General features: G+C 38.5%; 2 protein-coding genes across 3 annotated transcripts in view; one reads left to right on the top strand and one right to left on the bottom strand.

The window, feature by feature from the left end:
- Positions 1-13,571, bottom strand: part of EIF2S1 (eukaryotic translation initiation factor 2 subunit alpha) — a 19,291-nt gene extending 5,720 nt beyond the window's left edge. Inside the window, exons 1-4 of the mRNA XM_059914478.1 lie at positions 13,208-13,571; positions 8,949-9,197; positions 3,868-3,947; positions 2,146-2,297 (exon numbers count right to left, since the gene is read on the bottom strand). Coding sequence (XP_059770461.1) covers positions 2,146-2,297; positions 3,868-3,947; positions 8,949-9,189 — 473 coding nt within the window. The 5' untranslated portion in view covers positions 9,190-9,197; positions 13,208-13,571. The remainder of the gene's footprint in view (positions 1-2,145; positions 2,298-3,867; positions 3,948-8,948; positions 9,198-13,207) is intronic.
- Positions 13,396-26,890, top strand: ATP6V1D (ATPase H+ transporting V1 subunit D). Of its 2 annotated transcripts, none has more exons than XM_059914480.1 (10): positions 13,396-13,458; positions 13,837-14,036; positions 18,238-18,355; positions 19,494-19,573; positions 21,251-21,318; positions 22,036-22,080; positions 23,169-23,272; positions 23,728-23,794; positions 24,980-25,058; positions 26,192-26,890. In XM_059914480.1, the coding sequence occupies exons 2-10, from the start codon at positions 13,996-13,998 to the stop codon at positions 26,331-26,333; spliced, it is 744 nt and encodes a 247-aa protein (XP_059770463.1). In that variant the 5' UTR covers positions 13,396-13,458; positions 13,837-13,995; the 3' UTR covers positions 26,334-26,890. The 2 variants fall into 2 exon arrangements, with proteins under 2 accessions (XP_059770463.1, XP_059770462.1); XM_059914479.1 differs by having other exon boundaries at positions 13,430-13,509.

Below are 26,890 nucleotides of genomic sequence, written 5' to 3'. Positions count from 1 at the left end.
GGAGGAGTAAAATATTGTTTCCAACAATCTCAGAAATTCTATTTAATTATTTAATTAAGAGGAAAAAAAATGAAGCACATGTGGCACAGAATTATCAGGAGTTAAATCTGGACAGTTGCAACATGTCTAATGAAGCAAGAAAAGAATGTGAACAGTGATGAGTGAATGTTAATTCGTTAAGGTGAATGTTAATTTGTTAAGAATGTAACCTGTTATTTGTTAAGAATGCAGAGTGGTAACGGAGAAGGGGTGGAGGCAGAAGCTAGAGAGGTAAGTGGGGCTGATAATGACAGCAAACCAAGGTAAGACATGTACTGAGGAGTCCAGGATTGAAGTCAGGGAGGACAGAAATATAAAGCAGTGCTTGATGGTTAATAGCATAAGCTCTGTAGCATAACTACAATGCCTGTGTTTGAGGCTCTACCATTTGGTAGCTGTGTGAACTTGGACAATTTAATCTCTGTCTCAATTTCCTCATCTATAAGATAGGAATAATAATAACACTTATACCACAGGTTGTTGTGAGAATTATATAAATGTTAACTGTTATTATTATTCTCATCTTTCCCACAAGGTGATATTAAAAAAAAAAAAAGTCACATGAGAGGAGAGGGTAAACTAGAAGGTATTTGGAGCCTCTGATGAGTAGGCCTGATGGAGGTTCTAACAGTTCTAAGCCCCACTTGGCCATTCTGAGGGCTGAGGAGACCAATAACCCTTGGCAGCACAAGGGCTGGGAAAGTAACAATGCAGTGGTGAGGCTGCTTGTGAGGTATTAACATCTAGGAAGGACTGGGAGGTGCAGAAGTAGAGCAGTAAGTACAGAGAACTTAAGAAATCTGGTTGTTAAAAAGAGAGGACACAGTGCTTGTGACAGGAGAAAGTAGAGGGGACGTTGAAAAGTTTGTTTTTAGTATAAATGGGAGAAATCTGAGCATATTTTTATGCTGATGGAGCAAAACCAATAAAGAAAAAGGCTGAAGACCCAAGAGAGGGAATAGGAGATGGAAAGACATCCCTTAGGAATAGCTGGGCACAGGTGGTAAGATTACTTTGAGAGCAGGAAGGATCCGAATTCCAGTATGACAGAAGCACAGGAGGCAGTGACAGGTGGGATGGAGATAAGTTGGCTGAGAAAGTGGAAGGAAGTAGAGGTGATCCTGTTCAATGGCTTCTGTTTTCTTTTTTAGGTAGTGAGTGCACCAGGTGAGAGTGAGAGGAGAGGGACAGAGTGGGTATCTGAGGAAGAGTGTGGAGAAGTTCTAAAATAGCCAATCTAAGAATGAGAGGAAGAAGTGACCAGGAGCAAACAGAATGTGGGGCAGCAGTTAAGGCCCAGCTGAGGTTGGAGACCATGAATATGCAGTGGCACCAACCTGCAAGACTGTGGTTTTTCCTAGCAGCACCCAGCAGTCTACAAGTGCAGAGAAGGCAGGAACATCGCTCCAAGGCTGGATGTAACAGAAGGAAAAACAGGGCAAAACTCATGACACTGGCAAGAAAGTTGTTGAAATGATGGACCATGGTGTGTCTATGCTGAATAAGGAAGAGAAGGCAGGAAAGGGTGAAAAAGGGAGAAAAAAAAAAAAGGTTTGGAATCAGAGTCTGATAATAATAAGAATTAAAACAACACAGAGTAGGACTAACTGTGGGAGCTGGAAGGACAGGAGGCTGTGGTGAAAGAACAGAATGTGTGAATTAAAGGTTTCGGAGACAGAGCAAATCCTGGTGACAGTAAGACCCAGGGTGAGGCCATATGGAAGACTAGCTAATGTGGCATGGGCTGAAGGTCTAAGGAACTGAGGTAAAGAAAACAAGTTTTAAACAAAACATCTATGTTGGCCCTAAAGTCACCTAGGACAATAACAAAATTAAAACTAGGAGAGGAAAGTATGTAAGACAGTAGTGTGAGAAGAAACCATATGGTTTACAAAACTACATAACTATGGTACATCAAATCATATAGGCTCGGCTTTATAGGATTGGTCCATATCATGGGCCTATTATACTAAAATATTTTTATCTAAATTTGGCAAGGACTTAATACATGAATGTTGTGCTATTAAATGTCAGGCTCTCAACTTGTGTGCTAGACCCAGCAGCTGTAGTATCAATGGAGAAGCAGAGCTAAGAAGGTGTTCTTACGAGACTGCGTGCTTAAATGCATCATAGGCACCGTATCCGGGTCTCTTGTACTTGTCATCAAAGACCCAAGCGGTCCTCTGGAACAGGCTTTCCAGCTGCTCGTCCTTGGTATATTCTAAGACCTCAGCAACATGACGAAGAATGCTGTAAACCTAGAAACAAAATGAAGAGCTCAACAATTCAAAGGTAAGAGATCTATATTAAAAAAAAAAAAAAGATATGTTTACATTTTAGTAGATAGCATATAAAAACAAACGTTTGGTTAATCTGACTACACTAATTCCTTAATAACAAAAGATCACCACACAACAAATTCTTTCTCCATAGAGAAATATTCGCTTTTCCATAATAATGAACTCAAGTGGGTATAACAAGTACAACTAGTATAGCATTTACAACCTAAGACCCAGATCAAGTCAATTCTGGGACAAACAAACCTCTCTGAATATATTTCCTCATCTGGAAAAGGGAGATCCTAGTATCTTTCCTTTTTACTGTAGCGAGTTCTTACACAGATCAAAATGTAAGATATTATTATTACTACTCCATGAGAGCATGGAACCTGGATGGAGATTTTATTATTTCTTTTGCTCTGTTATCATTTAACAGTTATCCTTCAATCCTACCCACCTCCTACCCACTGCTGCCAAACTCTTTTCCTAATCTCCTAAACATAAAAGGGCTTAAAGAAGAGAAAGAGTATAAAGAGGGCTTCATGTTAATTACACACAAAATCTGAGAGAGGAAAAGTACTAACATTGGCTATTTCATTTTATCGTCTTATTATCCTAATAAGATCTATTATGCTCATTTTACAATATCCTAGGGGAACAAAACAAAATGGAAGTTTCCTAGAGCAGTGCTTCTCAAATCTGGACTTGGTGGGACTTGAAAGATTTGGGTAATGGTCTGATGGCTTTTAGATTTATACTTTCTTTTACTGGGGTTAAGCAAGATTTTAAAAATCTTTTCTTCATGTAAACACTTTTCTTGGCATTTTATCTTGAGGACAGAAACACACATGGCAGAGGAACAAAAGACACAAGAGAAGGGTAGAGAAAACAGAACCAATGGAAACTGCCAATAAGCACTGAGGATCTAGGGAATAAAAGAAAATCTAAATAGGACCAGAGAACAGAAAAATACAGAAAGATGAGAATGAAGAAATGACTGTCCTTGCTTTATTAGTGCTTACTGAGGAAATTACAGCAAAATTAATAAGAAAAGGAAAAAAACCAAGGCAGGTGAGGGGTGGGGTGGAGAACCACACTAAGTAACAGGCCCTGCCTTGCTTTCCTGGATTCAAAGACATTTTACAAACCTTTGCTCATTCTTAACAAACAATAGCTGGTTGTCTCTGTGATCCTTATCCCAGAACAGAGCTGAAAGTCAAAAACTACATGCTGCGACAAGCCCAATCAGCTGAAATCACCCATAGTTAATTTAACCTAAAATAGCTTAAAAACACTAATGGTCCAGTACTGATTTGAGAATATTACACATCAAGCAATGCTTTAAGGTAGTAACATCATGAGACAAGAACACTGAAGCCATACTCTTTTGAAATAAAGTCTTCAAATGGTTTTTCTATGTAACACAGAATGAGAAATGGAAATACTGTTACAGAAAATGTAGGTTTTGTTTCTGCCAGGAACACACCATGCACATTATTTATTAAACACATCAAATAGTGGACTAATTTGATTAAAAAAATCAACTTACAGTTTTGGATTTGGTAAATTTATCTTCACATTTGATTGCTTCCTCTGGAGAAACTCTTCTTTTTGACAAATCAATATATCCTATATGAGAAAAATTTGAAAAAATTATCTCTGTCCAGGTGCCAAAGAATCACTGTGACAATTTTCACCACCAGACTGTTGGGTTGGCATACCTACACTTATTCCACACTAAAATCGTATCAATAAAACACTGCATAAAAAGTACAAGATAAGAGATTTTTGTTTTCAGAAATGAATTTTTATCATCATGTAACTGTATATTCTATTACCTTAGTGGAGGGAATAATTTTCAATTATCCAAATGAGAGTTAAAGCCAAAAGACACTGTATTTGTCTATTTGGCATCCATTCATCACAGGGTCAACTGCATTAACTATATTTTCTGTATTCTTGATGCTCTGACATTTGTGGCCTGGCTGACTGGGGAAGAGACTTCCCTGCCTGGCACTAGCCAATTCTTAGAGTTGGCAAAGGCCTCAATGGGAGCAGCCTTTTACATGCAAATCAACCAATCTAGAGCCCATACCCCCAATCATCTCATCAAAGTTACACACAGCAGGTCAATATTATCCCATGCCCTAAACCAGCATAGAGCCAGGTACCACACAACTAGTGACAGCCCCAATGTACCAAGCCCTGCCCAAACTATTCAAATGAGCCAACCCTAAACTGTTTACGCCGACCTGCCTTGCCTCTGTCATGGAAACCTCAATAAAAGCTCTGGCCTAGGCTTTCCCCTTGCTCTTTCCACCTCCTGATCAAAACCGGTGCTTCCTCATGTGGCTTTGCATGGCATGCTGGGTCCCCATCTCTTGGGAAACTTTAATAATAAAAATGTTCTTTCAATGGCATTGGCCTCTCCATGTCACCAGTCACCTCCATAAATAAAAGTCCCATGGGTACACAATGAGACAAGTAGTTAAATGTATTTTAAAGAATTAAGAGGGAGCTCCCCAATGCTCACTGCAGCACTATTTACAACAGCCAGGACATGGCAGCAACCTAAATGTCCATCAACAGAGGAACAGATAAAGAAGATGTGGTACATACATACAATGGAATATTACTCAGCCATAAAAAAGAACAAAATAACGCCATTTGCAGCAACGTGGATGGATGGAGAGATTGTCATACTGAGTGATGTAAGTCAGACAGAGAAAGACAAATATCATGACATCGCTTATATGTGGAATCTAAAAAAAGGGTACAAATTAACTTATCTACAAAACAGAAACAGAGTTACAGATGTAGAAACAAACTTATGTTTACCAGGGGATGGTGGGGGGAGGGATAAATTGGAAGATTGGGATTGACATACACACACTACTATATATATAAAATGGATCACTAACAAGGACCTACTGTATAGCACAGGGAACTCTACTCAATACTCTGTAATGGCCTACATGGGAAAAGAATCTAAAAAAAGAGTGGCTACATGTATATAACTGATTCACTTTGCTGTACACTGGAAACTAACACGACATTGTAAATCAACTACACCCCCATTAAAAAAAAAAAAAGAAGAATAAAGAGGGAGAAAATGGTTTTTTACGTTTACCCACATATTTTCCATTTCAGGCATCACAGCTCTTCAGCCTGAACAACTTCCTTTACCATCTCTTATAATGTAGGTCTTATCTGGTAATAAATCCCTCTAGTTTCTATTTACCTGAAAATGTTTTCATTTGATTTTTGTTGTTGAATATTTTCTTCAAATACAGAATTCTGGTTTGACAGTGTTCTTTCAGTGTTTTACAGATATCATTCAATGCTCTGACCTTCATTATTTCCAATAAGAACGCCACAGTAATTTGTATTACTGTTCCCCTATAAATAACATCATTTTCCTCTGGCTACGATGAAGATTTTCTCTGTTTTTCAATAGTTTGATATGCCTAAATGTGGTCTTAGTATTTATCCTGCTTCAGGTTTGCTGAGCTTCTCTAATATATAAACATTTTTTTCCCCCAGCAAATATGGGAAACTTTTGGCCATGGTTTCTTCAAATATATTTTCTGTTGTTTCTTTTTCTCCCCTTCTTTTGGAATAGAGCTTTTGATAGTTGACAGGTTTTTTTTTTTTTTTTTTCTCAGTTCTTCAGATTGGTTCTTTTTAAATGAACTACCTTCAAATTTCAAGGAGCCTTCTGTCATCTTTTATCTGCTGTTAGCCCATCCAGTGAATTTTTTAGATATTATATTTTTCATTTCTAGAATTTATATTTAGTTCTTTATTAGAGTTTCTAATTTCTCTACTGATATTTCATTTTGTTCATTCACTATAAGCATATTTTCCTAATATCTCTGAGCAGTTATAACATTTACTTTAAAATGCTTATCTGCTAATTCCAACATTAGGGTGATCTCTAGGTCAGTCTCCATTGATTACCTTTTTTGTATGGGTCATATTTTCCTGTTTCTTCAACTATTTAGCAATTTGAGTTGTATCCTTGACATTAGGAAAGATATGTGGCACACTGTGAATTCCTTTAGGTTCCTCTTAAGGACACTGAATTTTTTCTTTTTTCTTTTTCTGGCTGCTCCGCACGGCTTGCGTTTCCCGACCAGGGATTGAACCCACGCCCTCAGCAGTGAAAGCGAGGCGTCCCAACCACTGGGCGGCCAGGGAATTCCCAAGAATACTGAATTTTTGTTTTAGCAGTTAGCTTGTCTGAATTCAAAACTATAAGCTCTGTCTCCCCAGATGGAAAGCAAACAAAATTTGTTTAGATTTTTACCCTATTGGGCTGCAGTCTACCCTGTGTATTACTAGTTTCACGGGTTAGCCAGAGATTTCAGCAGAATTTATATATAAACTTGGGGGCTCTCCCTCTGTGTCTCTCCTTTCTCTAATCCCTATCACCACTTTCCAACTGTTGTGGTTGTCCAGAACTCTCATCTCTGGCTCTCAAGCCATTAAGACTGTAGGTTTTCCCCTAGAATTTTAGATGCCCTGCTTGGAAGTTGTCTGTAACATGCACTCAGTCAAAAAGCTGTAAAATTTATCCAGTGCAGTTCCTTTCTTCCAAGTGTCAACCTGCCTTCAGTTTCAGCCTGCTTTTGGTTGCTCCCACCGTCCTTGAGTAATTTTTACCACCCGTTCAGATACTTGTTTAGGGTTTATAGCAGTTATGATGAATGGTTTATCCAATAGGACTTAATCTTCTAGTAACAGAAATGGATCCCCTCTATAGATCTTCTGCACTTTGCTTTTTTTCTTATCTTACCCTGGAGATCTTTTCATATCAGAATATTCAGATCCCATTCTGTATAAAATTGCCTTGCTTGTGTTGTGTTGTGTCATGATTTATATAACCACAATTTAGATTGTTGTTTCTTTTTAATTAACATTGTAAAAACAATGCTATTATGAAAATAAATTTTTACATGTAACTACTGTACTTATACAAGTTTACCCTTTCACTTTTTCTGATGGCAGTTGAAAATGTATTTGATTCCTTTTTGTGTATATATTTCATATAATAGGAAAGCAATATAAGATAAGACACCATTCGAGGTCCTACTGGAGCAACAATGAAACACAAGTTTAAGGAATAATCTCAGTCTTCAAGCAGTTTAATAAATGGAAGCTGGGGAGGGTGCCACAAGTAAGTCATATCAAAGCATTTAGAATAATCAATGTGCTAAGTGGTAGCACCACCTAAGGGGTAATATAAGCTGCCTCAAAAGTTTTGTCTAAGATTATAATCAGAAAAGAAGTCAGTTATGTATAAAATTATTCATTTGCAGAAGTATCAATTAACTAGGTGGCTGAGGAGATTCAGAAAGCCAAGCTCAGTCAGGGTGACTGACTGGTCTTTTAAGCATGACGGTAACCACTTGCCTGAAACTAAAACCTAACAAACTATAGTAAGATGACTGAAACCAATTATCTTAACTATATTAAGCCAGTTGAAGACAAAACCTACTCAATGGTATTATACAATATATTTAGAAAAAAATGTGTTCACAAAGGTGAAGATTTACATGGGGTCCAAAAAAGGGGCACCCAAAGAGTAAATAAATGAATACCTATTCATCTCTGTCAGAAAGATCCCATAGGATCTGGGGGTCACAAACATTCTGATTACCAGAGACATACAATATTGGGTTTTGGGTGTGTGTCTGCAGTATATTGCTTTTTTAAAGACATAAAAATATTCCTAAAATCCATTTACCTTTGCCCAATTTCCATCACTTATTCAATAACCTGATTACTAATCTAACTCTAAATCAATAAAAAGGCATCTGACAAATATGAATGAACTAGTACTCTGGTTTGCTTATTTGTCTCTCTGAGTTTGGTGAGTTTGGGAATGAGTCAATTATCAAGATCCCGATAACCTCTGGGAATAAAATTCAAGTTACTTGGCTCACAAAAACTAGTCCTGGAATGTACTAATTAAACCACTACTGGGCTTCCCTGGTGGCATGGTGGTTAAGAATCTGCCTGCCAATGCAGGGGACACAGGTTCGAGCCGTGGTCCGGGAAGATCCCACATGCCGCGGAGCAACTAAGCCCATGCGCCAGAACTGAGCCTGCACTCTAGAGCCCACAAGCCACAACTACTGAAGCCCGCATGCCTAGAGCCCATGCCTTGCAACAAGAAAAGCCACCGCAATGAGAAGTCCATGCACCGCAACGAAGAGTAGCCCCTGCTCGCCGCAACTAGAGAAAGCCCGCGCACAGCAACAAAGACCCAATTCAGCCAAAATAAATAAATAAATAAAATTAATTAATTAAAAAACAACCACCACCAAAAAAAAGAAAAACACTACTAACTTAAAAGGTCTTGTTTAGATGGTTAACTGGCATCCTTCTCTAACAACTTTGTATGTAAAAGAGTTTAAGGACAAAAGGAGGTGTTTTTTTTTCTTTTTTTTTTTTTACCACAGTAGGCAATTTACAAAAAATATATTTTAAAATAAATCATTTTAAATCAAAAATTTCCAGATAAATTTAATATATGAATATTTATATATTAAATATAAATTTATATTTAATAAGTAAATATAAATTTTTAAAATATAAATTATTTAAAATCTTTTTCTCATTTACCTTTTTCTTTGTCCACTCTGATAACAACCACACATTCATTCCTGCCAATTCGGATGAGTTTGTTTATAGAACGGATACGCCTTCTGGACAACTCACTCAGAAGAATCATGCCTTCGATGTTGTTGTATTCCAGCAAGCTGACATAAGCTCCCATTTCAGCAATGGACCTTACATTCACCATCACTACGTCTTCCACCTCAGGAAATTTGTGCTGATAAAATCTACAACTTAGACCCGGCATTCTGCAATCTGAACAAAAGAATCAAGTTAAGTGTTCAGTTAAGGTCAAAATTTTAAAATGTCAATTTTCTACATCTTGCCACGGGAAGAAGTTATTGGTTTTCTCCCCTCTTTAAACTTCTTAAATGGTACCAGAAAACAGAGGAATGTTCAGGAACCAAGCTTTAATTTTTATTTTGCTCCACATTTTTGTAAGGCTTGCGTGATTCTCTACCATCAGTTTCAGAGGAATCATAAAAAATAATGACCATTTACAAAGTCCTGACACTGAAGGATTAAAGGTACACCTTAAGAATAAAATATTATTTTAATATTTTAAGAAATAACAAATGATAGGAAGCATCACTATTATAAACCTGTCAGAAAAACTAAAGCTACTCTTCCTCTAAGTCAGCTAAGACTGGATATGCTACCGCCTACTATATAAAGGGAAGACTCTTCCAACAAATTAAATCCTAACCCTAACCATATATCAAATGATATACTCTATTATTTATTATAGCCAAAATTATAGTATCACATGTCAAGACAAAAACAAAAAATTTATTAATCACAAAAGACACTAAATTTAACTAAAATGTATCCTTCTCTCTGAATTTTTTTCCTCTTAAAACAAACTTGAATTTAATTCACAACTACCATAATTTTTAGCTTCCACTTTTCCCATTACTCCCAAATATTCTTCTCTTTTGTTGAATAGTTATACCCAAGCTCGAGAACAGCTTTATAGATTCCTACTACTATAAAGTTCAAGTTTCTCTTAACCTCCACACATTAAATATATTTAAAACTATTCCCTTTGATCCACCAAACCTACTTTCAACACCACTCCTTTTATGACCCACAGGCCTAAAATCATACCATATGTAGAAATACGTTTTTAAAAGGAAGCTCTCAACTTAATCATAGTTGATAATTTTCATGTTTTTCTGCTAACATTAATTAATTTACCATTGTCAAAGCTCAGAAGACAGGCAATAATAAGACCTAAGGTCCTATGAAAAATTTGTGAAACTTCACCTACTAACTTATTTTTTTTCTTATAAATTAGGAAATAAGACTGTCATTACTTATCTTAAAGACGGAACACCTACATCCAGCTCATAGAACACCAGAGTTCTGCTTCAGAGCAGTTTGAGAACTGCCACCTGCACCCACATGTTTCTTCCTAGTGGCTTACCCACTGATTTATACATTTTTCCACTACCTACAGCGTCCTATATTATCTGGCCACTGACTATCTCCCTGAGGTACCACTTTCCCCCTAGTCTTCCCCATTTTATAGATGAAAAACATGAAGCATGGGTTAAGCATCTTGTTTTGTCATATACTTCTAACAAGTGACAGTCAAAATTTGAACCTATGAAGTTTGAATCCATAGTTTGTGTCTTATTCATCAGGCTATATTTTCTCTCAATATCACTGATAAATACATGACAATCAGTAAAACATCTTAAACAAAAAGCACTATCAATGTACCTATTCAGTGCTGGAACATAAACTATAAATTAGTGCAAACTTTTAGTATTAACCTATCCTGTATAACAAAAAATAAAGCTGCATATTAATAATAGTGGCAGAGATATATTTCTCTTTGAAGCTTGACAAAACAGGGATTTAGCAAATAAAGGGAAGCAGACATTCAATTACCCACCAAGAAACAGCTGAGCTGGTTGTTTCATTTTTAAACAGGGCTTTTTTTTTTTTTCTTGGACAACTGTTGTCAAATATCTGCATGTAAAGTACTAAAATTTGAGAGCTGAAAAAGTTTCAAACTGGATATAAAAATAAACGTTATGGAAATGTGTGAAACAGTTTTAAGAGATTTAACAGGTGCTAACCACTTTTACTCACCAAGTTTCTTCAAATAGTAAAGCCAATAATTTTGGAGAAGCAAGACTTAATTTGATTGTAAAAGAACATAGGCAATCGTGTAAAAGAATCCTGAAGGGAGATATGGATGCTAATGCTTCAGGAGGTACAAGTCTCTTTGCAATAGACCATGTAAACAAAGGAATACTGCTAATGGTATGTCATTCACAGTAAAAGAAAGTAGTGGAGTACAAAAAAAATCTGCTTTGCAAAGAACCTACAAAATGGTTGACAGATTTTGAACCTATCTCCTTATTTATGGAGATATTATGCTAATAACACTAACTTTGAAAAAAATCAGTCAGGAAAATAGGAGTCACACACCAAGTATCTATCAGCCCTTTTACATAATTTTCAAAGCACTTCGACTTATTTTATTTCGCCCTCAATAGGGTCCTCAAGTCAGGCAAGTAGCAGAGCCTGACTTTGGGAATAGCTCTAGACATGGGTTCCAGACTTCGCTCTCCTACTTACTAGCTGTGGCTGCTTGGGAAATGCATTCCCATTAACTGTAGTTTCTAGTGTGTACCATGTACTTCACCGGTTTGTGGAGAGTATCAAATGAAATAATATACATGTGATAAAATTTGGAAAGTGTAATGTGCTATACAAATATAAGCTATTAAAAGGCAAAGGAGGTATCATTTCCATTTTGTAACTTAATTCATTAAACAATTATTTTATTATTAAAATAAAGTATTAAATGACTTCCTCAAAGACAAATGCTTACTAAGTACAACAGGAGCTAAATCCAGGTCATCTGACATTGACTCCAGAGTTTAACCCACAAAGCCTCAATATGTCGGAGTACTACAATACAGTATGTGTTCTCCAGTAAAGAACACCCATCTTTCAAAATACATGACCTGAACTCCAAGATAATTTCAAATACCCTGCAATGTCAGTAATTTTGCCTGGTCAAACGGTAGGCAGGACTTCTTAAACCACTGCATGGTCAAGTCGCCATAATGGATACAGAAGTCCACATTCTTTTCCAAAGTAAAGTACGATGTGATAGAGGCAACTCCCGTGATCATTCTAATTCGGCTCTAACAGTTATGTTCTGAATGCTCGTTTTTACTACAGAAGTGCTACACAAATAAAGCTTTTAAACTAGTTCACTGTCATTGAAATAGGAAGCACCCATCTCTAAAAACATTACTGTGCATCTTTTTGAGATGTTTTGAGAATCGCTAACTGTCATTTGGCATCCAATGAACTGAGAAGAGGCAGTAAAGCTCTATGTAAGTAATTCCGAACTGTTGAAAGACACAGAGTTACAAGGTTTTTTCCCCTTGGATAACAGCTTAAATCGGTAGAAAAGACAAGACTTCTTTGCTACACCCTTTCCCCAAGAAACAATGTTTCTTGTTAATGAACGTTAAAGTAGCCTAAGTTTGGGGCGCTGACAAAAGGGACCTAAAATTCCCGTATCTTACGTGTTTTAGTTCTGCCTAACCGTAAGATCACAGCGCGTAATTCTACAAGTCTATTCTTATCGGTGCTGAAACATGGCAAACCGATACGAAGAGTAATAAACTCTTCAGTAGGATCTTTTAGTTCCATCTTAAGGAGCGACTCATTCTCCAGAAACGCACCACTCCAGCAACACAGGGCGACAGGAGCTTCGATTTTTTTAATATCACTTATCAGATGAACAAACTTGGATCTTTTTTTTAACCCAACTCTTGTCAATATCGTGGCCCAATCAACGGGTTCCTTGAAGTGCCGGGTCTGGTTACAATTGAGAGTATTTGCTGGGGCGGACGGAAAAAAAAAAAAAAAAGGATGGAACTCTCTGGCCCGGAGAGGGCAAAGTGTTCCGCGTCCCGGGGCGGGGGCGTCACGGCATTCTCCCAAGGCCGCCCCACCTCACGGCGTCCCCACTTGAAGCACACTGAAAGGGCTGTTCAGTCACTCGGCCCACCTCCCTTCACGAGAGGCCTCCGTTCGCACCATGACACCTCTGCTACACGGGGAGACCGACACGGAGCCGGCGGGCGGTGGCAGCTGTGTGCAGACACTTCCCGCGCAGGGACGGGAGAAGAAGGGGGTGTTAGCCCGGGGCCTACCCTCTATCGACCACCCATGTCACTGGACACAACCAAAGTGAATTCCTGGAGAAACCGATCGGGGTGACTAGTCACCTGAGGTATGTGTGTGAATCCCGCACTGGTGTCCGGCGCCACGCTCTTCAATCGGAGAGACCAGACTTGATCCACCCGCAGCAACCGCCGACTCTCCTCAGCGTGCGCTTCGCTCGACCCCACCGCGCATGCGGAACCACCTCGCAGCACGCAAGCGCCAACAGGATGGAGGCCCCCCTCTTCGTCACTGACCATAGAGTCCAGGTCCTCCGAGAACAAAGAAGAATGTGGACCTTAGGAGGACCTGAAAAGTACGTTTTCTCGCTGTCTTTAGCTTTCGCTAAGTAACCTTCAAGGTGCAGGTAAGAGGGAGGACTCTGATTCCTTGTCCCTGAAAAATAAATCCTCTCTGAAAGCTTTAGTCAACCATGGGTGGCGCTGTGACCAAAGATGAAAAGTGGAGGAAGAGAAGGAGTGTACTCTTCCCTGTTCTTGCGCCTCGACCTGCGCAGCCGCCTGGGAGCTGGAGACCGGGGGTGGGGGGGTGGGGCGGGGGTGGGGGGGTGGGGGGGCTAGAAGATGAACCGGAAATGAGGGGCGGTTCCGGGGTGCGCGCGCCTCAACATCCGGGCATCGCCTTCTTCCTGTCGCCTTCCCCACACCCCTACCCCCCCCACCCTTACCGACAGGAAGCGGAAGTGAAGAAGGCGTATCCTGGCTGCCTCTTAGCAACGCCAGGGGGTCACGTGACACAACCAGCTGACTCAGGTGGCGCAAGACTCAGTGGCTGGGCTTGTTGCAGCCACGATTGCCCGGCCAGGGACCCGGGCCGAACAGTCATCGTCAGAATGTCGGGCAAAGACCGAATTGAAATCTTTCCCTCGCGAATGTAAGTAAAAGAATGGAACGAACAGGTGTTCAGGAAGACCTGCCCGAGCCGCTGTCCCTCCATACCCTGGACCAGCAGCGGGGCTCCTTGTTTCCTGGGCCGACCCTGAGCTCTCTCCAGTCTCTTCTCGTGAGTCCAAGGCGAGGCTCCCTCAGGGGCCCCTTACACATTCCTCTGAGTGAACCAGACTGGACAGAGCAAGTCCAGCCCGTGAGAACAGGCGCCCGGCCTGCTGGCTTTTGTAGAGATCCGCTGACTTTAATCATTAATCGAGCCATTCATTCCATATTCCCTTATTGATCCGGACACTGGATTTATATAACTATGAATCGTCGCCACTCTTGCCCTAACGGAGCTCACAGTTTAGTGGAGGGATAGATAAACGGACGAAGTTTGATAAATGCTTTGAGAAGGGAAGTCTACTGCGGTGGGAAGCAGGCTTCTAAGCCAATTTGGGGGTTGAATCGAATCGCCCTAAAATGGGCGTCAGGTTCGATCTTGGATACCCATACTCATTTTCCAAGATCCCCTGAAATGTCACATGCGGTGGGAAGCTATACCTGAATTTCCGAGGCACTCCTTTTGTTCTGTCACCATTGCATCTCATTCAGACTTCTGTTAATATCACCCGTCACATTGTAAAGCGCATATTTGTTCATGTATATTTACCGCTGAACTGTGAGCTCTCTCCAGGATGAGAAGTGTCTTGATTATTAATCCACAGAAGGTCCACAAAAAATGTTACTTGAATGAACCCATGCCGTGGAATCTGTTCAGTTGTGGCCTCCTTTCTCTTTGGGCCTGAATTCTTTGTTAGGAGAAAAATTTTAAGTTTTCTCAAATGTGCCTAACGACGTGTGGAAGGTAAAGATTGTTCTTATTTGCCCTCTCCCCCTCCCCCTGCCCCTCTTCCTTTTCCTCTTTCTTTCACTGAGGAGCAGAAAATCAGTTTTGGTTTTGACACTTAGATCTTTTGATTGTGGTCCTATCTCTTTGGGGGTGTTCTGTTGTTTTTCTTTATTCCGACTTTTTCTCAGAGAATCTGAGGATGCTTAAAATAAGAGTTATATTTAAACCCCAAACCTAGATTTCTGTACCTACCTGGGTGGCTACAGCTTTTAATGAAATCAAGGGGTTTTTGTTTGTTTGGTTTCTACCTTCGCCTGTTGACTTTCTAATAGCTGTTCGTCCTAGGTGGGAAGTCAGTCAGTTGTGGAGAAAGGCAGTGCCTGTGAAATAGATAAGGATCAGGACTACCCTGGGGTAGTGAGGACTGTAGAACTCCCAGCACTTAAAGACTCTGACTCCATCCAAATCTCTGCCCTAAGAGACACCAGACTCTAGCATGGCTTCTGGTAGCCTAAGGCTAAGTTCCTAGAATGACTCCAGCCCCTAGTAAAATGCCTGCTTGAGAAAACTCATCCAGCCAGGAGAATTTACTCTTTGTTCTATGCAACACCTGAGACTATGCCCCTGACCTCCCTTCCTTAATTGCCTGCTAGCAGACACAGCTGGCCTGATGGCATTTCCAGTGCCCAACCTTTTGGAATTTTTCTCTGACTGGCATCCACTCTCACTCTCCTCACTCATTTTAAAATGCCTAATCACCTGTGCACAATTGGAAAGGAGCTCAGCTCTTTCCCCTGCTGTCAGTGGTTACTGAATAATATCTGTTTTCACAGCTTTAACTAATGTCTGGCTGTGTTCATCTTTGATAGTAGTCAGAATGTTAACATTTTGTTTTTTGTTTTTACTTTGAGACTAAGAGGTGAAAATACACTCTTTGGGCTTAGACAAGAATGATAGGTTTGTGAAGGTGAAAATTGCTATTTGAGAGTACTCAGCTTGCCAATTGAGAGGAAAATCAGGTGCAGGAAGTAACTGCTTCTCTAAATATTTTCCCCAAGGCTTATCAGCAGGTACTTTGTCATGTAGTCAGATGTTTTTGATTCAGCTGGAAGCAAAGTCATCATCCTAGCTGAAGGTCAAACATTTTTTGTAGGGCCAAGCAGCTCTGTAACTTGTAAAAGAACAAGTGTTTAAAGAGCGAGGCTAGAAAATACACTAGTGACTTCTGTTTCAGACACTACTACCTTACAGTGCTATCCTGTGAAATGGGGCTGTCACCTACTTAGGCACCAGAGAGAGCAAAACAAGTTTAGAGTGGAAGCAAAAGAGGCATGAAGGATTTGGAGTCAACAGAGGTCAGTCACATCCAGGTTCTCCTACACACTGGCTATAAGCCCTTGGGCAAGTCACTCTTTGAGTCTCAAGAATTAAAATTTGTCTATTTCATGAGAAAATAAATTAAATATAGGAGGAAATTAAAATTAGCGTGGTGAATTCAGTTTTATGAACCAGTTCACCTTTTTACTGTAAACTTGCTGCCATTTGCAGTACTAGGATTTGACTTAAATTTGGTTCAACTCTTTGAGCCCAAAGTCTGGTGGTTAGTGTCAACAACACGGTATGTTAAATGTACACATTGGGGTGCATAGCTCTTGCTCAGGCTGGAAGCTGAACCAGCTTCACTTGGTTAGACCTCCAGTGAGGCTAGTCAGTGCAAATTCAGCCATTAATAGCTAGTTTTTCGAAGACAGAACTGTTCACCTGAATTATGTCCCCTTAATCTATAGGTGAGGCAGTATGGCACATGGTTGGGGTACAGTGGACCTAGGTTTGAACCTTGGTTAAATCCCTGGAGTCAGAAATCTGTTTTAGGTCTTGCTCTGCGTTTTCTTCACCGAGGGACTGTGGGAAAGTCATTTCACTTTTCTGAGCTTTGTTTTCCTATCTTTCAAGATAATGTCTAAAGCCCCTTCCAGCTATAGAATTGTTTTAGTAACCTTTGGCCTATGGTAGAAGATTCAGTATAATCTAAGAATTTAGTCAGAAGTTTAGCAAAAACTATTTTGCAGTTGGTCATAACACCAGTCATATGAAATTATGTCCCCTTAAACAAATCACTTTAAGTATGTTATACAATTGATTATTGAATCTTATTATCCACTTTGTTTTTCTCATTATTAAATTTTATCTGGCATATGGTAGCAAGAATGGAAATGTCAATTTCTGCTGTTGCTTTCTTGACTTTGGTTTTGGGGTTTCTGATGGGAAAAGATTGAAATAGGGAGGTAAGGAGGTATCAATGGCTTGTCACTTCTCAGAAATGTTTACTTATATGTGTCATTTGTTACCTGGAGTCATTTACAAATTAGTAAAGTGATTGGTAGTAGAGTCTTAATTGATGATATCAAAACACTTCAATGCCACACTTTTAATGGAAAAAGTGATAAATGACTGTGGTATGAAATACAGAAGGTAAAACAGAATATAGTAGTAAAAAGTAAATCCATTCTTTTCACTCAACCTAATTTTCCAAAGGAAACTGTTACCACTTTCTGTGAACCTCTCTAGAACTATTCTCTTTATCTATGTAAGCACATTCATCCCTTACTGTGCATAACTGAGACAATGTAATATGAGGAGCACATGCAGATCTACCTTCCCCCTTTTTTTTCTTTTCCTTCCTCTTTTTTTTTAATGGCTTCATATCATTCTATTGTATGATGAACCATGATTTGTGGAACATTTAACTTGTTCCCACCCTTTTGCTATTACAAATAAGGCTGGACTACTCATCCTTGACCTTGTACATGTTTTTGTGTACATGTGGGAGTAAATCAGGGGGATAAATCCCTTAAAGTAGAATTGTTGGTCCTGAAGGTAAATGCATTTCAAATTTTGATATATATGATTGGACAGATTTTTTTTTTTAATTCTTAGTGCATCCCTAATGGAAACATACACTGTTTTAACTCACAAATCAAGTATTTAAACTATGCTGGCATCATAAAATAGTTCTAATAAATATTTATTAAATCATAATAAAATTTATTAAATTATTAACCAATTATTAAGTAATAATATTTATTATAATAATTATTAAATTATTAATGTTAGTAACTTATCAAATTATTAAATACTTATTTATTAAAGGATTGTTTCTGTTTTAAATAAAAAAGACTTCTTATTTATGGAACACTGAGGGTGGAAATCTACAGTATTGAGAAACCAATTAAGCCTGTCAGTTACAAATGGTACATATTCTCGCTCTCATGACATCAAGGAATTAGCATAATTTTAACACCATATTGGGGAAGTATTTTTATTTTAAATGTCTTTAACTTTATTTACATAGGGCACAGACCATCATGAGGGCTCGGTTAAAAGGAGCACAGACGGGTCGAAACCTCCTAAAGAAAAAATCTGACGCCTTAACTCTTCGATTTCGACAGATCCTTAAGAAGATAATAGAGGTAGAATGAAGTTTGCTTAGAATTGTATTTATTTTAGAAGTATCTATGGAAAATCCAGCACGGCTGTTGGCATTTTAATTAAACTTTTTTCTTTCAAAAGTAAAAATGCCATTATAAATGTAACAAATTTCAGAAAGTACATTTAATAAGATTCAAACTCTTTACTCTTGCCCCCAAACCCCACTTGATCTACTCTGGCCCCTGCCTGCCCCTCTGATCTCATTTGGAGCTTTTTTTCTAACATCCTCCTCTAGGACCTTTGCATTAGCTGTTTCTAATGCCCGAAATGCTCTTTCCCCAGTATTGATTATAACTGTCCTCTGGCCTGTCTGGTAACTTTCTACCCACCTGTCCCAGTTTTTCTTCTCTTTCAAAAAAATTACTGGGTATTCTCAAACATTAAATATTCCAGATTTTAGAATCACTGTGCCATTAGGATTTTGAGAGCAGTATAGTGAATTTAAAAGATTAATTTGAGCAAATCAGCATGGACTCATTCAGGAATAAGGTAGGCCCTTCAGTAAAGATTCAGTTTCCTATTTCTTAGTGCCTTTATTCCAGTATTTTAATTATAAAACTCATGGTTTTGCAACATTGTTAGTAACCATAACCAAAACTGTTCAAGCAAAATTGGATATATATATATTTTTTCTTTTTTTTTTAATTTTTAAATTTTATTTATTTTTGGCTATGTTGGGTCTTCGTTGCTGTGCGCGGGGTTTCTCTAGTTGTGGCGAGCAGGGGCTACTCTTCGTTTTGGCGCATGGGCTTCTCATTGCGGTGGCTTCTCTTGTTGTAGAGCACGGGCTCTAGGCGCGCGGGCTTCAGTCGTTGTGGCTTGCGGGCTCTAGAGCGCAGGCTCAGTAGTTGTGGCACACGGGCCCAGTTGCTCCGCGGCATGTGGGATCCTCCAGGATCAGGGCTCAAACCCACGTCCCCTGCACTGGCAGGCGGATTCTTAACCACTGCGCCACCAGCGAAGCCCGAAATTGGATATATTTATTTTATTGTTACCAAATCAATATTTACATGTACACCTGGTGTAAAATACTGATAGTTGTTAAAGGAACATGATTATGATATGATTTTTCCCTGTAAAAAACTTGGTTGAATTGGCTGTTGGTTTTTGCTTTTCCAGACTAAAATGTTGATGGGTGAAGTGATGAGAGAAGCTGCCTTTTCACTTGCTGAAGCCAAGTTCACAGCAGGGGACTTCAGGTAAGAACACTTAAGTGGGGTGTTTTGAAAAACAAAGTGCTATCATGTTCATAATTTCATTTAAAAGCCTCTTTTAATTTAAAAAAATACATAAGCATTAAAGACAAATGATATAGTAATAATAAGAACACTTTTAACCCCATCACCTTAACACTTTTGTGTTTATTACCACCCATGTGTATCTGTTACATAGTTGCAGGCACAGAATACTTAATATTTTACAGTCCATTTTCATTTAGTATTGTATCATAAACATTCTTCCCTATTTTCACATAGCTGCATAATCTTTAGATGTATGATAATGTATTAATGTTTTCCTGTAATGGTGGGCCTTTGGGTTGATTTTCAGATTTTTGGATTATTAGAAAAGGTGCCATGAACATCTTTATGTATATATTTTTTAATTTCTGTTGAATTATTTCCTTAGGAAAATTTTTGAGAATGGAATTGGTTGTTTAAAGGGCATGGACTTTATGGCATATGTCAATATGTGCTTTACAAAGTGTACAAAATGGCTTAGTTATTGCTTTACATATGTTTAGTTATGTCATTTGATTCTCCACATAAGCCTGTGAGGTGGACCAGGTGAGCACTGTTGTTCTCAGTTTAAGTTCAGTGCCTTCCTAAAGTCAAATGACTACTCAGGGGCAGAAATGGAAGTTTTCAGGGTTTTTGATTTTAGTCTTCTTTACCAATAACACAGTGCCTCCATTCTTAGTTTGTGTTATCTGGGAACATTACCTGTGGACAGTCTTACAGCTTGAGGGGCATAAGACACTTTTTTTTTTTTTAATTAATTAATTTATTTATTTATTTTTGGCTGTGTTGGGTCTTCATTTCTGTGCGAGGGCTTTCTCTAGTTGTGGCAAGCGGGGGCCACTCTTCATCGCGATGCGCGGGCCTCTCACTATCGTGGCCTCTCTTGTTGCAGAGCACAGGCTCCAGATGCGCAGGCTCAGTAGTTGTGGCTCACGGGCCTAGTCGCTCCGCGGCATGTGGGATCTTCCCAGACCAGGGCGCGAACCCGTGTCCCCTGCATTAGCAGGCAGATTCTCAACCACTGCGCCACCAGGGAAGCCCCCCATAAGACCTTTTGAAGTAGTAGACTTTTAATTTTTGCCAGTGTTGGTAGGATAACAATTTGCATTGACTTTTCCATGAGAGGGTGGGAATAAAGAGTGTGTATGTGGTATGTGAAAGTGTTTTAGGGTGGTTATGGGGAAGACACTTTATTTTGTGATAGTAACAGGTGGGGAGTCAGACAAAGCCAGATGGAAATTAGATAGATTCCAAGGTAAAGGAATTGAACTCCTGCTTAGACACACCTAGAGGTTTGAACAGCAAACCCAGAAGGAAGGAATGTTTTCTCCAAATTACATTAGTGGAATGAAAATCCCTAAAGTCACATCCATGCACCACATGTCTGATTGAAAACTTAAGCACTCCATGTACATTAAAATCATTCTTTGTATTCTTATGGCTAATGTTTGAATATTGTTCATACTTTGCTCTCTGAGGCCCTCCTCTGGTAGCAGTGATTGTTCTTTTCTGAAAGAAGACACTCATCAAAGCATAATCGTGACATCTTACTTTTGTTGAAGTCACCTGATGGGTCCCTGATGGTTTATTTCTCACTCTAAAAACTCAGCTAAATCAAGGCCTTTTCTTTTTCTGCAGCACCACAGTAATCCAAAATGTAAATAAAGCCCAAGTGAAGATTAGAGCAAAGAAAGATAATGTAGCAGGTAACTTTTCAACCCTTTGGAACTCTTAGCGGAGAAAAGATAACATTTTAAAATTAACCCGTTTATACAGCAAGATCTTGATGGCCCAATTAATCTTTTCTCCTTAGACAAAGTTGATTGGCTTTACATGTTAAAACTATTGTTTACTGGTGGTTGCCAGGGGATGGGGGTGGGGAAAGCTATTGTTCAGTGGATGTGAAGTTACAGTTATACAAGATAAATACATTTTAGAGAACTGCTGTACAGTAGTATAGTTACAGTTAATACGGTGTTGTGCACTTAAAAACTTAAGAAAGTAGATCTCATGTTGAGTGTTCTTAACACATACAGGAAAAGGGGCACAAATCTTTTGGAGGTGATGGATATGTTTATTACCTTAATTGTGATGATGGTATCATGGGTGTATGCATATTTCTATACTCATCAAAATGTATACATTAAATATGTGCAATTATTTGTATATGTATACCTCAAAGATAAAAGAAAAAAACAAACATTGTAACAACCAGATCCCTTACTAAGGATAATCTGACTTTTGAATAGGAATGAACACTTAAGAAGGAAGGTTTCTAAATTCATTCATTGAAACGAGTTACAGTTCCAGGCAATCTCTAGACTTTTGAGTATTTGCTGAAAAAGAAACACAGGAAACAGTGGTTAAGAAACAGTACTTCAAGGACATGTTTGTGAATCCATATATGTTTCTGTGTTTAACAGGTGTTACTTTGCCAGTATTTGAACATTACCATGAAGGAACTGACAGTAAGTGTGAAACTTTTTATGTGTGTGTCTCTGGGTTCTTCCAGTTCCTCTTTAAATGAACCTTATTCTGGAAAATGATGATAAATAGACCTGCTTAGAGTTCAGTGGTTCCAGTGTTGGAAACCTTCTTTTTTTTTTTTGGCCTCCCCGGGCAGCATGTGGGATCTTAGTTCCCCGACCAGGGATCGAACCCGTGCCCTCCTGCATTGGGAGTGTGGAGTCTTAACCACTGGACCGCCAGGGAAGTCCAGAAGCCTTCTTATCAGATACATTTGGGACAATAGTTTATCAGTTAATCAAAAAAGTGTTATTGCAGGGAGTCACAAAACATTGTACATTGCTTAAAATATTTTATTTCAACCTAGAAATTTATAGAGTCATTTGCAATTTTAAAAATATAAGGCCATGGCCTTTCTTTGAGTATGAATCCACTGATTAGACTTCCATGTTGTCTTTCTGCATAAACCACACCCATAATGCATTGTTTATAATTTCCAGTTTGGGTCTTTTTAAAGTAGAGTAAGATCTCAGACACTGTGATACAATCTGAATGCTGAATCTTCCTAGACTTTTATAGCCAGCCTGCCCAATTTTTTTATAATTGTCTCACCTTTTCCTAATTTGACAGCATGTTTCAGGTAGTAATGCATCGTTGTTGAGTCTTTCCAAAGTAATCAGTTTTCTTTCATAGAAACAACAATATTCTTTCTTTGGCCCTCATATTAAATTGGTTCACATCAAATATTTAGTACTGCTTGAATAAAGAAGTAGAATATTCTAAAGAGTCACCTGTTAACAGAGAGTGTCAACCGTACTGGGGCATCAGGCAGTATAATCTACCAAGGGAAGGGGTGCATTGGTTAATCCAGCAAGCTAACTTCTCCTATAGTTAGATTTAGAATAGTATCCTTGTGCAAAACTATTCAGCAACATGTCCTACAGTTTTGGGGGAGTGAAATGGGCACTTAGTGTTTGGGTTAGTGAATTTGTTTTTCCATGTTTGGTATTATTCTGACTTATCTTCTTTTGGGAAGTTTATGGGGAAGATTACACCCTAAATACAAATGTTGTCTGACTGGTTCTTTCAGGTTATGAACTGACTGGTTTAGCCAGAGGTGGCGAACAGTTGGCTAAACTGAAGAGGAATTATGCCAAAGCAGTGGAACTACTGGTGGAACTAGCTTCGCTGCAGGTAAGTTTCTGAAATGGTGGCTTCTGCACCATTGTCCCTACTTTTTACTACTAGCAAAATGTTTGTGCAATGGTATAGTTTCACTCTTGGCTAGGTGAGAACAGCAATAGTCAATATAGATTTAAATGCAAATATAATATGGTTTATGCATGAAAGCCTTTCCCCCCCCCCCCTTTGTGGCCAGTTAATATATATCTAGGTCATTAGTGTATGACTCTCTTCTCTTGCCATTTTTATAACTTCAGGTGAGTCTGAAGGAAACAAATTCTAATAGAATGGAAATCATGTTAGCTCTATGGAAATCTCATAAGAATTTTCTGTTCTTTAAGTATGTTGAAAAGAAGTAGTCTTGGTTTCCAAATGTTTTCTACAAGTGCTGAGTGAAGGCAAGTGGTGGACACGGCATGATTAGGAAGACTTTGTGCTTACATTATTAATTTATCCTCTTATTTTAGACTTCCTTTGTTACTTTGGATGAAGCTATTAAGATAACCAACAGGCGTGTAAATGCCATTGAACATGGTGAGTGTAAGCTGCTGTGAGGCTCTTTGTCCATCCTCTTGTCCGCACCTCCACATTTGTCACGGACCTACTAGGAATCAGGCACTGATCGCCCGGTGAATAAGATGTTGCCCCTGCCCACAGTGGGAAGGGCAGTGAGTCAGTAATACAGATAACTGTTAGTAAATCCTTTGATAGAAGTGTGTGTATGATTTAGGGGGTAGTTAGAGGAGAGTGGTGAGTTAGAAAGTACGGAATGTTTTACTCATTTCTGATTATTCATGAATAAAAGGTGAAACTATTTCTCAAGAGCCCTAATGTTTTTGTAAGTTCTTTCCAATGACTGAGTGATAAATGTTTTTGAACACATGAAGTATTAAACTTCAAATCTCTCTTTCTTAGGCCTTATGTCCTGTTCTCTTGCTGTTCTCCTTGATTTCTAAAAATAAATTTTCCCATTGGATGCATTTATTTTCCATCTCTCATTTCATTATTTTAAAACTATGACTGCTGAATGTTGCCACAGTACTTTTTGCTTAAGAAACTCAGTTTTCATTAAAGAAACACTTATTCAATTTTAAAGTAAGAAAGGAGCAAAATTTGAGCAGCAAGGAAATTATTTTGCTTGGGCTCCATTAGTGTTAAAAAGGAAGTTATCTCATTTTTAAAAAACTCAAAACACATTTCCTGACTGCTTGCTTGTGCCAGCCTCTTGCATGGAATTGCAAGCAAAACAAAGTGGATAAGGTAACAGTTCCAATTCACAAGGAGTTCACATTCTAGAAGCAGAATAGGCAAATTCTGTGTAAAGTAGAACCTTACGATTAACACAAAATTCAACTTACTGTATTCTCTCTGCTCAATGCTCCAGTTTTTAACAGTGGATTGCTGTTGTATTTAAAATAACATCTGTGGTTCAATGTTACATATTCATATAAATTCAGTATATTCAGTGTTGTATATATCATGGTCCGGTGTTACCTCTCCATAGAAAAGACAGTATGAGGGCATATTCCAAAATATTTATAATAGCTAACTATAGAGTGGTTGGATTATACTTCATTTTATTTCTTTGTGTTTTTGTTTTTTGCATTAAATGTACATTTATTTTACAGTTAGAAAAAATAAGTTAGTTATACAAATGAGCACTGGCAATTTGAAAAAAGGTTTGAAGTTCTCACTATATATATATTTTTTAAACCCTAGTCATCATTCCCCGGATTGAACGTACCCTTGCTTATATCATCACAGAGCTGGATGAGAGAGAGAGAGAAGAGTTCTATAGGTTTGTTGGAATTTGCAGTTATTGATCATTTTTTGTTTTTCCATATTCCAAAAGCTCGATTTTCTGAGACATGTTGGCTTATGTTCTTTAGAATTAGCACAGCTTGGGACTTCCCTGGCTGTCCAGTGGTTAAGACTCCACGCTTCCGTTGCAGGGGGCATGGGTTTGATCCATGGTCAGGGAACTAAGATCCCACATGCAGTTCAGCGCGGGCAAAAAAATAAAAAAAAATTTAAAAAAAGAAAGAATTAGTACAACTTGTATTTTATTCTGATAAGAAACAAGAAATAATATTGCCAAAGGCTGTGGAGACAGATCTGTGCCAAGTTTTGCACACACCTAAAATATGGCATCTCTGAAAACTTAGGCCCTTCGGAGAAACTATAAATAGCCTTGATAATTCTTTAAAATGAGACAATGATTTAGATGGGGTGTCTCCCACATAAAAAGAAACTGGAATTAATCAGTCAATCAACAAATATGTATTGCGTGTTGAAAATGTTCCAGGAGAAAGTATAAAGTATTTGGGGGCATTACATAATAATATAAATCATACCATTAGAGAGAGTACTTGGAGAGAAATGATACCTGTACAGGAATTAGCTCTGAACATTTAGAGCTAGTAGGGACAATAAATACTAAATAGGTGGTGTGCAGGGGTCAGTGTGTCAGTTTCAGAGAAGTGGGAGATAGGTGAAGGCAGGCGTATTCAGGAAAGGCATAGCTGTCTTGGACCTTGAGTAGCATCTGAGTATGATTTATAATCGTAATTAGCAAAATTTAGTTTGTCCTTCAGTTGATGTGCAGGGTTGTGGTAATCCAGATTGAATGATCCAAAATTTTAATGTCTGAATGCTGAAAACCTGTTCCGTTATCAGGGAGTGGACATCAAAGTTTATTCACCCTGAGACAGGAGCTTTTGAAATCAGTTATTAGCTTAAAATGTGTGTGTATTCTACCTCAAATCTTTTTTTTTTAAATGGGTTATAAATATGTTACTGAAATTGAAATTAATAAAGGTAGAATTTTGTTCTACTTTGTAGGTGTTTATTATCCTTGTTACAGAACTAGAAGAAATCAATTCTACTTAGTACCAAAACAGCATTCAGAAAATTCCCTCCTTTATTTTATAGGTTAAAGAAAATACAGGAGAAGAAAAAGATTCTCAAGGAAAAGTCTGAGAAGGACTTGGAACAACGGAGGGCAGCTGGAGAGGTGATGGAGCCTGCTAATCTTCTGGCTGAAGAGAAGGATGAGGATCTTCTCTTTGAATAATCTTTTCTGCTGATTCTTTCAGAAGGCCTAACATGGCATCATTTTAATTCACGGTGTGTAGGTTTGGTATGTGTGGCTATTTAATTTTTGGCCTAATAATTTCACCAGTTGTAAAATTCCCTGATGTCCGTTTATGGGATTACCTTTGCAGAATCATAGTTCAGCAACCATTTATCACCAATGAGATTTGTAGAACCTGCCCAGAGACTTATAGAATTTATTCTGCGAAGTGTCACCCTACTGCACTTACATGTCTGTTGCAAGTGATCTGCTTACCAACATATTAAGAAATTCCCCTAAGGAAACAGCAGTGGTCTCAGGCCAACACACGTAGGACAGCTACTGCTGGAACACCCTTTGTTCCTACCTACTTGCACACCATTGTCTGAGATTGCTGCAGCCATCCTTGTGTTAGTTACTGTGGGACTTCTCTCCTCAAGCTTTATGAAAACCTTCACTTATTCTTCCTTGAATGACAGGTCTGTCTTGTCTGTCATGGGAACAGTTCTGCCAATTCAAATGTGACTATGGTAATAAACAGTAAATTGATTTAAAAA

The sequence above is a fragment of the Balaenoptera ricei genome, chromosome 2, assembly GCF_028023285.1.
Source record: "Balaenoptera ricei isolate mBalRic1 chromosome 2, mBalRic1.hap2, whole genome shotgun sequence".
Classification (NCBI taxonomy): domain Eukaryota; kingdom Metazoa; phylum Chordata; class Mammalia; order Artiodactyla; family Balaenopteridae; genus Balaenoptera; species Balaenoptera ricei.
The sequence above is the reverse complement of the archived record's forward strand: the minus strand, read 5'-3'. Positions and strand labels throughout refer to the sequence as shown.